The sequence below is a fragment of the Diceros bicornis genome, chromosome 35 (genome assembly GCF_020826845.1).
Source record: "Diceros bicornis minor isolate mBicDic1 chromosome 35, mDicBic1.mat.cur, whole genome shotgun sequence".
Lineage (NCBI taxonomy): Eukaryota > Metazoa > Chordata > Mammalia > Perissodactyla > Rhinocerotidae > Diceros > Diceros bicornis.
Genome location: NC_080774.1, coordinates 18,488,517 through 18,501,773, shown reverse-complemented (window position 1 = coordinate 18,501,773; position 13,257 = coordinate 18,488,517). Strand labels below are relative to the sequence as shown.

Here is a 13,257-nt window from a genome sequence, read left to right as displayed (position 1 = left end):
CCTGAGGCCAGCCCCAAACCCAACTGACCTGCCTGCTCTTCCTTTGAAAATGTACACACTTCACGCCTCTGGGCCCTCCTGTTCCTCCCCACCCCACAGCATCCCTGTGGTGGGTTCCATCACTGGAACCCCAGGAGATGCCTCTGTGTGAAGACCAAGCCCTTGACAGCATGGGCGGCCAAGAAACCAGGGAGAAAGGATTCCTGGTCCCCTGACCCTGATGGGAACAGGTGGTTGGTGTAGCATCCTTTCGGTTTCTCTGCCCATTTAGCCATCCACCCACGCTCAAAATCCAAAGCACTGAAACCTGAGTTAACTGTTTTCTTCCCCAAGAGTCGCCAGTCAGCCAGACCTAGGAGGGGGCCAGAAAAGAAGCCCCGAGGTGGTCTTTGCTGCCTCTGAAGGGGAGGCCCCTGCTTTAGCGTTGGGCTTGATTCTCACCTCCCTTGGGCCTCAGTCCCCAATGCCCGGGGGTTAGCGTTTTCTGAGGTTGTCTGGTGCCAGCCCAGCTGTGCCCATGGACACATTTGGATGCCCTGGAGTCAGGGACAGTAACTCCAGAGGGGGCCAGATGGGGGCCTGTGGCTTCAGTTCAAATGCATATCCATCTGCCAGAGTCTCCACCAGTCAGGCCCTGGGGGGGCAATCCGAGGGGGCGTTTCTTGGACCCAAGAAAAATCTGCTCAGGCCACACCTGGGTTGCCTGCGATTTCAAAGAAGAAAGCCTGGGCCAGGGGTGTAGGAGGAACCTGCTGAACAGGTCCAGTTGGTGGGCGGCAGGTGTGGGCTCCCTGGGCGACAGGTCTCTCAGGGGTCTGGGCCTGGACCGTATCTACAGAGATCTGTGGGCTGTTGTTCACCGAGGCTGTGACCGGCTGACTGTGGTAGCCAAGCGGTGCCCCTGGCACCCCTAATGTGGCAGTTATCCCATGCAGATCCCCAGGTTATTAACAAACCTCCCCCCACACATACAGAGAACCCCTGGAGCAAGCATCTCCCCATCCCTGCGTGGATCTCGATGAATATGAGCAAACGGAGTCCAGACACAAAACCCTGTTGGTCCAGGTTGTCCTCCTCGGTGAGTTCTTGATGTCGGCAGTGACGGTCGGTGCCCCGGCTGGGCTCCAGTAGCTCCCCGCGCTCTACAGCCTCAAAGACCAGCTCAGCCCCGCATCGGGCGCTACTCCTGAGAGCCAGAGTTCGACCTGGTGACGCCTGCGCCGTGCGTCCCTCGGCCGACCATCTCCTGGCCCCACTCCCGGTGGCTGGACTCCTGCAGTCCACGGCCTTTGGTCTCGATGGGCAAAAAGCAGGAGGCCAGAGCAGCCAGGAGGCAGCAGCCACTGTAAACAGCCAGCGTCAGGTACACAGAAGATTCCAGCATCACCTGCAGGAGGGAGACGCCCGCTGGTGAGCGCATCCTTTCTGAAGCATAGGCTCCACAGACCATCAAGATGATATTGACAACGCCAGGCCCTCCTGTGAGCATTCTGTGTGACTGAACCGTCTAGTCCTCCCGACAGCAACATGAGGTAGCACTTCATCCTCACTTTACAGCGGGGAAAACTGAGGCTCAAAGAGGGTCAAGTCGCATCCCCAAGTTCATATGGATACTAAGGATGGGGCTGGGATTTGAACCCATTGAACTTGTGCTCAAAGACCAGCTCAGTCCCCCATCGGTCGCTACTCCTGAGAGCCAGAGTTGGACCTAGTGATGCCTGTGCTATGTGACCCTCGGCCGACCATCTCCTGGCCCCACTCTCGGTGGCTGACTCCTGCAGTCCGCGGCCTTTGGTCTTTATGGGCAAATCCACTGGGCTCAAGAGTCTATATTCTTTATAACTACACTCTCCTCTGGAGAGTCCCTCTGCCGACTTTATGGCACGGGGCAAATCACACAGCAGAGCTAAACCTCATTTCCTCATCTGCCGAATGGGCATAAGGGCAGTATCCACCTCGTAATGAGAGCATCACTCGGGAGCACTTTGGCACCATGTGGGCACACGGCGAGCTCTCAACCAATATTAGTTAGTAGTGACATACAATGGCCAAACCCTACAGCACAGGACAGAAATACTTGGCTAAAACACGTGCTGGAATTCTACTTATATGAAATATCCAGAATAGGTACATTTATACAGACAGAAGGCAGATTGGTGGTTAATGCTTATGGAGTTTTATTTGGGGTGATGAAAATGTTTTGGAACTGGATGGAGGTGGGGGGTGCACAACATTGTGAATGTGCTAAATGCCACTCAGTCGTTCACCTTAAAATGGTTAATTTTATGTTACATGACTTTTACCTCAATAAAAAAAAGTAAGGGGCTGGCCCAGTGGCGTAGCAGTTAAGTTCGCAAGCTCCACTTCGGTGGCCCAGGGTTCGCAGGTTCAGATCCCGGGCGCGGACCTACGCACCACTCATCAAGCTATGCAGTGGCGGCGTCCCATATAAAGTAGAGGAAGATGGGCATGGATGTTAGCCCAGGGCCAGTCTTCCTCAGCAAAAAGAGGAGGATTGGCAACGGATGTTAGCTCAGGGCTAATCTTTCTCACAAAAAAAAAAAAAATGATAAAAACAGAAAAAAATAAATTGGATATTAAAAAAAGACTGCAAAATAAGATTCTCTCATAATGGACAGAAATGCTTCAAGACACACAAAGAGCTGGCAATTCTGAAACTACATCTAATTATCAGAAATGGAGACTGGACCTTTGTTTCCCACTAAATCATGATGGCCTACTTGTTTTCATCCACGCTGTTTTGGGCCAAATCATATGACACTCCCCAGGATCTTCTGCACAGGCAAGACCTGGGTTTTTGTTTTGTTTTGTTTTGTTTTTGTGAGGAAGACCAGCCCTGAGCTAACATCCATGCCAATCCTCCTCTTTTTTTTGCTGAAGAAGACTGGCCCTGGGCTAACATCTGTGCCCATCTTCCTCTACTTTATATGGGATACCGCCACAGCATGGCCTGACAAGCCATTCGTTGGTGTGCGCCCGGGATCCGAACCTGCAAACCCCAGGCCGCTGAAGCGGAGCACGTGCACTTAACCGCTGTGCAACCAGGCCGGCCTCCAAGACCTGGGTTTGAGCCCAGCTCCTTGCCTTCCCAGCTGTGTGAACTTGGGCAAGTCCCTTTACCCTTCTGAGCCTGTTCTCTCATTAGCGAGCATTATGACTTCTTTCATAGGATGGGATGTTAGGAGAAAATGAGATAATGCACACAGAGGGCTCTGCAGAGGCTCAGCATATAGTAACTGCTCACCATGCGTTGGTTTTGTCATGCCCCCACTCTGGATTTGGGGGCGACCCCTACCTGAGCGATGAACGGAGTGATGAGAGCCCCCACTCTCGCCATGCCACTGCAGGTTCCTAGGCCCAGTGCGCGCGTCGCCGTGGGGTAGACCTGAAACACAGCCACCAACGTGGGCTTGAGAAAACGCAGATGCCTGCCTCTCCTCCAGCTCAGGAATCATGGGACCAATCCCCAAGGGCAGGCTTGAAGTTAGGGTGAATCCTGTGGGTGTTGGTGATCCCATTAAGAGGTGGGAGACCAGGGTGGGGATTCCCACCCCAAACGGGATAGGAAGTTCAACTGAGAAAGAGGGCAAGAGGCCAAGCCGTGGGTGGGAACCCAGTAAGGGGTTCCTCCCTGCCCTGGGTGGTCCCCAAAGACTCCACCAGGAGCTACTGCACTTTCGGATCCGGACACCGTTCTCCCCGCCACTTTTCATTAGCTCCCCTTGGAGCACTGGTCATGGACTTTCCAGGCGTTTCACAAAGAGAGAGACTGAAATGTTTACACAGCTTCTCAGTTCATACCCAGGAGTGGCCCCATGCCTAGCTCTCCCTTAGGCAAAGTGAGAAGGGACTGTGCATCTTCCAGGCCAGGGTAATCAAGAAGTGGGCATGTCTTCTCCACCTCCTTCCCCAGTCTGTGGGCTGGAAGGAGGACTTCGAGGCCCAGGGGCAGGGTTTCTCAACCTGGGTGCTATGGATGGTTTGGAATGGGTCATTCTTTGCAGTGCGGGGCTGTCCTGGGCATTGTCGGATGCTTAGCAGCATCCCTGGCCTCCACCCGCTAGATGCCAGTGGCACTCCTGTACCTGCCATTCCAGTGGTGACAACCCTAAACATCTCCTGACACTGCCAAATGACCTCTGGGGGCAAAATCACCCTTAGTTAATAATTACTGGATGAAGAAGTCGCAAGATGCAGGGATCTTGGGTTCTTGAGTCACTGTGGGGATAAAGTTCCACCAACCCTGAACACCCATATTGGACTGTTTCATAAATGAGAAACTCCTGTTGTGTCAACACATTCCATTAGGGGAGCTATTTGTTACAGCAGTCAGCATGCCTCTGACAAATACAGCGCTCAGTGCAGAAAGCTTGGACAGAATGAAAAGCATAAAGGGAAAAACAGAACTCATGCATGAGCCCAACACTCGGAGATAACCATTGCCACATCTGCACGTATATTCTTCTAGTTTTTTCTATGATTGCATTCAGATATATATTCATTCATTTATTTATTCGTTCAACAAATACTTTTTGAGTGCATACCATACGCATTTATATATGATATTTAATTCGCTTAGTGACACAAGTGATATATAAATATGAATTCCCCTTGTAAAAAATCACAACACCTAAATTCCATTTGATCCACTCCCTCTCTCAGGAAAATTCTCCCCATAGGACCCCACTACTAGGAAGTTTGGAACATATCCTCCCAGAGGTGTTCAAAAATATGTGTATAGAAAATATATAGCATTGTTTTGTAAAATATAAATGGTATCGTACCAGATACATCAGCCTGCAACCTGCTTTTTCCATTCAGCAATGTGTCTTAAACTCCTGTCCACATCAGTATATAGACATGTACCTCATTCTTTTTAACTGCTGTATTGTATTCCATAATGGATATTCCACAGTTTACAATTCAATAGAGATGGACAGACATTATAGTAAGTGTGTGTGCATTATACATATAACATAACTATATATTCTATTATATAATAATAGAATGTAACTGTATATTATATATAGTTAGGTATGTTAATATATCAAGAAATAATTAACACATTGATATTAATATATAACTAATATATTATGCATTAATATATATTAATATTATATTGAAAGATAACTATATATCATATATAATATAACTCAGCAATTATACTTCTCGAAATTCATTTTAAAGAAAGCACACGTGCCCAAGAATTTATAAAGCTGTTCATCTCAGCACTGTTTGTAATAATTGAAAAATTGGAAAACAATCTAAATATCACTTAGTAGGAGTTATATATTATATACACTATATAATATATGTATAATTTATCCACTTCAAAAAAATATATGTATATTATATACATATATATAACACATTATATATATTTAATTGCATATATATTATATATGTAATTATATACACTGTAATACAACATATGCAATTGCATATATATGCCATATATACATATATAATATATGTAATTATATATAGTATAATTGTGTGTGTGTATATATACATATGTAATTGCCTAGCCTATGGGTGGCACTCATTATAACTTTTTAAACTGGATGGGTGAATAAGGAGTGGGATCCTATTTTTGCCTTACTGTCATGGAGAATCTTAAGCAGAGACTGAAGTGGAATGGTACCAGGAATTCTCTCGTACCAAGCACAAGGCCCTTCGTCTGTCTCAGTCTCACCCTCTCACTTCCTTCCCCTCCTGAATTATACTGAAGCAAATCCCAGAGGTGATATAATTTCATCCACTAGATATTTCTGCACATGCTGCTTTGAAGACTTTTTTCCTCTTAGAAAAAGACTGTGGACACTTCCCATGTCCAGATTTGGTCTTCTACAATAGCAGGATTCTTAATGGCTGCACAGAATTCTCATTGGGATCAGGCATCATTTGTGTAACCAATTCTCATTGTTAAACGTAGCTAGTTGGATTAGTTTAAGCCAGGAGTCAGCGACCTTTTTCTTAAAGGGCCAGAGAGCAGATAATTCGGGCTTTGTGGGCCATAGGGTCTCTGGCAGCTACTCAGCCACTGTAACACAAAACCCTTTGTGGACAATGACAGCAGATGAGTGGGTGTGGTGTGTTCCAGTAAAGCTTTATTACTGAACACTGAAATTTGAATTTCCTATAATTTTCACATGTCAAGAAATCTCCTTCTTTCGATTTTGCTCTCAGTCATTTAAAAACACAGAAACAATTCTTAGCTCTTGGGCTGTACAGGAGCAGTGGCAGGTTGGATATGGCCTACCGGCCGTAGTTTGCTGAGTCCTGGGGAGTGCCATTGTAGACCTTGGGCCTCCCAGTCCTTGCAGGGCAGGCAGACTTCTTGTGTCTCCTCATGCCCTTCTGGGAGGCTCCAGGAATCGATTCACAAGTCTTTGTTGAGGAGACTCTAGGCCAGAGGCCACGAGGCAATTGAAGAGTAGGAGACCCAGGCCCTGCCCACCGGGAGCCTCCGTAAGAGTCGCCTTGGGGGACAGGCTATCTGGCAGGACTAAAATACCAGAGGGGCACAGACACTGAGGAGAAAAGGAAGTCAGGAGAGGGGGAGATCTGGGAGGGCTTCCCGGAGGAGGCAGGATTGGAGCTGGGCCTGGAAGGTGGGGTGGAGGGAGCAGAGTTCAGGATGATGACCTAGAGTGAGGGCTCTGGGGTGCCGTGCAGACCTGCGGGCATGAGGGACAATCTAGACCCACTCCTCCCCCTGATACAGCCTCTGGTACATAATATTTCTGCCTCCCTGTGCTCCTATCTAAAATAAGATGAAATAAAACACAATAAATACAAAATAAATAACTTAGAATCCCTGAGTGTGGGAAATGGACAAGCTCAGATGCTCCTGCGTGGAGTGTAAGTTGATGCAACATTTTAGAGGGTGGTTTTTCAATTTCTCTCAATGTTTGTAATGTTTATAGGCTTTAACTCAGCAATGCCATATCCTGATATTTATTCTAAAGGAAGCACACACGTGCACAAGAATATATAAGGCTGTTTACCTTGGCACTGTTTGTAACAATGAAAAGTTTGAAAATAACCCAAATATCCATTAGTAGGAGAATTGTTCTAAAATTATGATTTGTCTAGACTATACAATATAGAATAGTAAAGTATAGTATGTAATATATGTGTGTGTATAGATATATAGTATAATAAAGTACAGCATATATTATAAAGTATAGTATATTATATACAGTAGAGTATACAATATATATGTGTACATACATAGTATAATAAATTATAGTATATAATATATAGTATATATCCTATATAATAAAGTATAGTATATAATACATATAGTATATACACTATATAGTATAATACAGTATAGTATATGATATATAGTATATATACACTATATAGTATAGCAAAGTATAGTATATAATATATATAGTACATATACTATACTATAGTATACTATACATATAGTATATATGTAGTAGACGATATACTATATATGTGTATATATATACACTAGATATAGTATAGTAAAGTATAGTATATAATATATGTAGTATATATATGCTATACATAGTATAGTATATAGTGGAGGATAGTATATAACATATAGTGTGTGTGTGTGTATATATATATATATGCTACATAGTGTAGTATAGTATAGCAGCTGTTAAAAAGAACAAAGTAGATCCACATGTCCTGTGCTCATTGTCCTCCATCTTCCTGTCCAGAACCTCTCTCTCCCCTTCCCCACCTCATTCTCTGCCCTGGGGGCTGGCCTATGTGGATCACAAAGGGATCCTCGGCCCTCTGGCTTCTGGTTGGATTCAGCCAATGGGAAGCCCCAGTGGGAGATGGGCGGGAAGTGGGAGAGAGAGGCTGGGGTATTTACTCCCCTGCTCCTTCCCCTCCAGGTTGCCTCAGGCCACCTGTGTCCCTCAACTAAAGGTCACGGGTTATCTCTACACAGCTCTCTCCTGGGACCCTGTAACATCCCCCTCTCCTCGCCCCACTGGCCCTGGGTGGTAGCAGTGTCCCCAGCCACCTCCATCGGTTTCCCTAAGCCCTGCCCCAGACCATTGTAATTAGTCCCTTTATTAAACTCTTCCCAACTGCTCAGTTACCCAATTTGACACATGCACTAACATATATTAGTATATGCTGAGAAAAAACCTGGAAAAATACACACTTGAACAATTCAAGAAGGTTGTCTCTAGGAAGGGGGCATGTGGGGCCCTATAATTTTTGGTTCTATATTCTATAACATTTGGAACTTTTACATCAAACATAAGCTTTTATGAGCAGAAGAAAATGATTGAAAAATAGCCTGAAATAATGAAGAGCTTCACAGGCACCACTCAAATCCCAACAAAACCTTCATTCGGAGGGCCCAGGCTGGCATTTCTGGAGGCAGAGCTCCCTCCCTCCCTGCCCGGCTGCTCCCAGACACCCCTCCTACCTCAGGCGTGTACACATAGGCTGCCTGGAAGCCTCCAGAAATGAACGCTCTTGCAATGAAGAGTAGGAGAGTGAGCATGTTTCTGCAGAGAGAAGAAAAACAGATGAGCAGGTATTTTTTTTTTTTTTGTCAACTTGTTTCAGCAAAGTCCTATGTGCAGAATTTACACCCTAGAAATTGGCAAAGCCCACCCCGACCCGACACACATTCTTGCACACACATCCCAGCGCCCTCTCTAAAGGCCTGCTTTTATAGGTTTATCATTCCCCCAAGCTCCAGGCTGAGATGGAAACATCTGTGGCGCCCAGGTTGGGGAGCAGTGATATAAATAATCGAAGACCCAGACAGCACCTTGTAGGGGCAGGAATTGAGCCAGGAACCAGCTGAGCCAGGGAAAGTAAACTTCTATTCAGTATTTTTAGGATAATCCTGATCCCAAACCTTCTGTTCCATCGTTCCCATAAGTGTCTGAGAATGCCGACATTTCAGGGTCTAGGCTACGTCTCCAGACCTTCTACAGATTCCTCATCGGGTTTGGTCTGGGGCCTCTCAGAGGTCAAGAGAGGCACAGGCCACGTCCGCATTTTGAGGCTCTTGATAGATGGGAAAATGGAGAAATGCCAAAAGGGGATTACAAACAGGACCTTGAAATATCTCCATTGAACAAATGAGCACTTTTAACCCACACATAAATTAAACAGCTATATGGATGATCTCATTGGGAGATGACGTCCAAGTCTGAATGTGATGGTGTTGGAGCAAAGCCTGGACTAAACTGCCCTCCCACTTCCACCCCCATCAGAGGCCCCAACTCTGAGCCTGAGCTTTTGGTCAGTTATGAGGCAGCCAAGACCCCAGTCCCAGGGAGAGGCTGGGGGCACCCCTCAGATGACCCCCCGGGGGTATAATCCACAGCCTGCAGCCCCAAAGAGCCGCTGACCATGACCTGAGAAATAAGCCTGCTGGCCAGAGAGCTGGTTTCATGACCCACCTTCCAACACAGATAAACAGCAGGAGGCTGCAGAGGGAGAAGGTGACGAAGCACAGCGCCATGGTCTTCTTGCGGCCCAGGCGGTCGATGATCCACAGAGTCACAAGGACGCCTGGAAGGGAGCAGGGGCACCACGTAGGCAGCTTCTGACGTGGCTCCCAATGACCCCCACCTCTTGGTTTTCATACTCTGTATAGTCCCCTCCCCTTGAGAGCAGGCTGGACCTGTGACTCCCCTCTAATGACTATAATACAGCAAAAGTGGTGGGATGCCACTTCTGAGATGAGGCTATAAAAGACGGTGACTTGTGTCTTGCTGGCATTCTCCCTCCCCCTGGCTCTTCTCATGCACTTGCCGTGATGGAGAAGGCCATCTGGCAAGCAGCTAAAGGCGACCTCTAGCCAACAGCCAGCGAGGAACTGAGGCCCTCAGTCCAACGATCGTCGTGGAATCGAATACTGCCAGCAACCAAGAGAGTGAGTGTGGAAGCACATCCTGCCCCAGTTGAGCTTTCGGATGAGACTGCAGACCCTGGTCCAACACCTCCATTGCAGCCTTGTCGGATATGCTGATGCAGAGGACCCAGGTAAGCCACTCCCAGGTTCCTGACCCACAGAAACTGTGAGTCATAAATATGTGTTGTTTTAAGCCATTAGAATTGGGATAACTAATACAGGCACCAAGGGGGAGTGGCATTCACTGAATCCAGGCAGCAGACACCTGGAATGGGAGTCAGAAACACCTGGTTCTAAGGCTTCATCTTGCCTCTAACTTGCCATGTGGTCTTGGGCTAGTCTCTTGCCTTCTCTGAGCCTCAGTTGCTTCATCAGCAACACGGGACTAAATGAAAAGAACACTCCCTACCTCAATAGAGACAGTATGGTACAGTGCTTATTATTAATAAATATAATTAAATCTGGGCCAAGCACTTTTACATCTATTATCTTGTTTAATCATCACAACTATCCATAAAAAGAAAAAGATCATCACAACTACCCATAAAAGAAATGCTGTTAATAGCCTTGTTTTCCGGGCCAGCCCCAGTGGCCCAGTGGTTAAGTTCAGCGCGCTCTGCTTCGGCGGCCCGGGTTTAGGTCCCAGGCGTAGACCTACAGCACTCTGTTAGTGGCCATGCTGTGCTGGTGGCCCACATACTAAAAAATAGAGGAAGACTGACACAGATGTTAGCTCAGGGTGAATCTTCCTCAGCAAAAAAAAAAAAAAAAAAGTCTCGTTTTCCACATTTATTCAATCAATACAGTTCCTGCCTAGTGTGTGTCAGGAACTGTTCCAGGAGCTTGGGATGTGTCAGTGAACAGAAACAACAAAACAATAAATGTAATTAATAAGGAAGAAGAATCTGGGTTTCAGAAAGGGTACAGCATGGAAAGGATGAGTGCTTGAAGTCGTGGAAATGGTGTTGGCAATGCTGAGTCTAATTCCAGAGCCTTTAATCTTACCTACCAGGTTATGTGGGGAGAGGGTTTTAGACAGCAGACAGACAGTGTAATACAGGAGGGAAGACTCTGGGTCCTGGGGTGGGACCACAGGTCTTAGCTCTCCCAGCTGCAGGATGCTCAGTATCTTAGTTGGGTTTTCCCAGAAGCAGACTGTGGTACAAGGGTCCAAGGGCAAGGTGTTTACTTGGGAAGTCTTCCAAGGAAGCACCAGCAAGAGAGTGAGGAAGTGAAACGGGGAAGGGAAGCAACTAATAGTAGTGCATATCGGGCAGGTCACCACTGTGGGCAATGCTGCCGAATTCCACTGGGGGACTCCGGGAGCCAGTGTGGAATAGGCACCTTAGAATTCTCCTGCCTGATGGGCAAGGAAGCCGCGGTATTCATACACCATCTCCCACAGTTATCGTTTGAAGGCTCTTCCCAGGGGTTAACTCCCTGGCACTTGCAGCCACCTTGCCTGCTTTGAGATACTGAGGCTTACCATTCTTCCTGAGACAGCCCTCAGGCACGGAGATGCAGGTACTGGCAGCTGCAAGTTGCAGGACCAGTTTCTGCTACACCTCTCTGAGCCTCAGTTTCTTCAGCTGTAAAATGGGACTAATTATATTACTTCACAAGATTAAATGAGGCCATACTTGTAAAACATTTAGCACAGTGCCTGGTATACAGTAAGCACTCACTAAATACTAGATATTATTACTGTCATAATAACCATTATTCACTTTAAAGGAAAAAGATAGATCACTTTTGCTTTATGTGCCGGTTTGGATTTTTGACACCCCACTGATCCTTTCCGGTGTGACGGGCTGGTGCACAATTCTCCATGGGTCTCCTGTATTTCTGCACATCTAGTGAGCAGAGGCACTAGCTGCCCTTTTGTTCCAGACTATCATTTCCAGGCTGTTTGTATAGCAAACAGCCTTGGAAGATAGAGATACAGTCTCTTTCTAGAGCAAAAAGCAGGTCTATTTACTGTCTGAATTAATAAAGATGATGTCTTCCTCTGGGGCAAAAGCTGGGCAGATCCCTGGCAGCCCATTATAAAAAATTTGGGTTCCCAAAGCTTGAGACTCCTCAGCTGTGTTGCAAATCCACTGCATGTGTAGCATCCACCTGGGCCCTTCCTCATCATCCCCATGGAACTTGGGGGCCAGGGGAGCTGACGCTAATATACTGCTCATGCTGCTTCCTGTGCCGTGAGTAATAATCTTTTGTCTCTGACCCAGGAGTCTTGTGTCTTCTGCCAAGTATGGACGAAACTGGGCAGCTTAACGCGTCAGCCTTCAAGTAGATGACACTTCAGTCCCTTCACAGTTCTTGACAACTTGTAGCTAAGGATTTAAAAAAATTATCCCCAGCTCCCCTAGAAATGGGATTTGCTTCCAGGCAGCATCAGGTAGAGCCACCAGCTGAACAGCTGCCACGTCCTCAGGCTTCCCTGCCCCAGCCCCACCTTGCACAGGTCCCTTACCTGGGAACTCCGAGAGGGTGGTCCACAGCAGGTCCATGTAATCCTCCTCACTCAGGTACTCACAGGCCAGGCTGCATTTTGCCTCTACCACCTTCTTCCGGCTGGAGACTGGGAGCGGGAGACAGAGAGAAAGAGAGCAGCCATGCACAGAGCCTTGAATCACACCCTCCTGCTCCCCACACCTCCTTCCCTGGGTGTGAGTCAGCTGGGGTGCCACGAGAAGAGCCCAGACTCAGGAATCAGACAGACTTGGTTTGAATCCCAACCAGCAGTGCTACAGCACCATCTCTTGCAGCCCCAGTTTCCTCGTAAAACTGGGGCTAATCAAACCACTGGGCAAGGTGGTTGAGACAATGAAAGCAGGCTGTGCGTATGAATGTGCTTAGTTCAGAACTGGCACATACTAGGTGCTTTTGTGGCAGACAGACTCTGGGATGGCCCCAGTGATCCCCTGCCTATATTATCTGGCCCACATTACCTCCTTGACCCCACCTTCTCTTTCTGTCTCCCTTCACCTGCTCACTCTACTCCAGCCACACTGGTCTCCTTGCTGTTCCTTCAACAAGTAAAGTCCTGCCTCAGGACCTTTGCACCGACTGCTCCCTCTTCTTGGATTGCACTTTATCTATCCCCATGACTAATTTCTTCACCTCCTTCATGTCTTTCTTTAAATCTCATCTTCTCATTGAGGCCACCCTGACCATCCCATTCAAAACTTCAACCTACCCATGGTCCCTTGCCCTGCCCCATACTCCTGACTTCCCTTATCTTGTTCTACTACCTTTTTTGTCTCCCATATCATTTGTTAAGAAATAGTGTGAAAGGGTTGAAATGGGCAAAAATGTCTCGTCTAGTGCACCCTTATGTGTTATCACACCTTTCGTGA

General features: G+C 47.1%; 1 protein-coding gene across 1 annotated transcript in view; it reads right to left on the bottom strand.

The window, feature by feature from the left end:
* Positions 1–969: 969 nt before the first annotated feature.
* SVOP (SV2 related protein) overlaps positions 970–13,257 on the bottom strand; it is a 52,311-nt gene continuing 40,023 nt past the window's right edge. The window contains exons 11-15 of the mRNA XM_058531091.1: positions 12,372–12,479; positions 9,441–9,552; positions 8,450–8,531; positions 3,317–3,406; positions 970–1,387 (exon numbers count right to left, since the gene is read on the bottom strand). Of these exons, the coding sequence (XP_058387074.1) occupies positions 1,181–1,387; positions 3,317–3,406; positions 8,450–8,531; positions 9,441–9,552; positions 12,372–12,479 (599 nt within the window). The 3' untranslated portion in view covers positions 970–1,180. The remainder of the gene's footprint in view (positions 1,388–3,316; positions 3,407–8,449; positions 8,532–9,440; positions 9,553–12,371; positions 12,480–13,257) is intronic.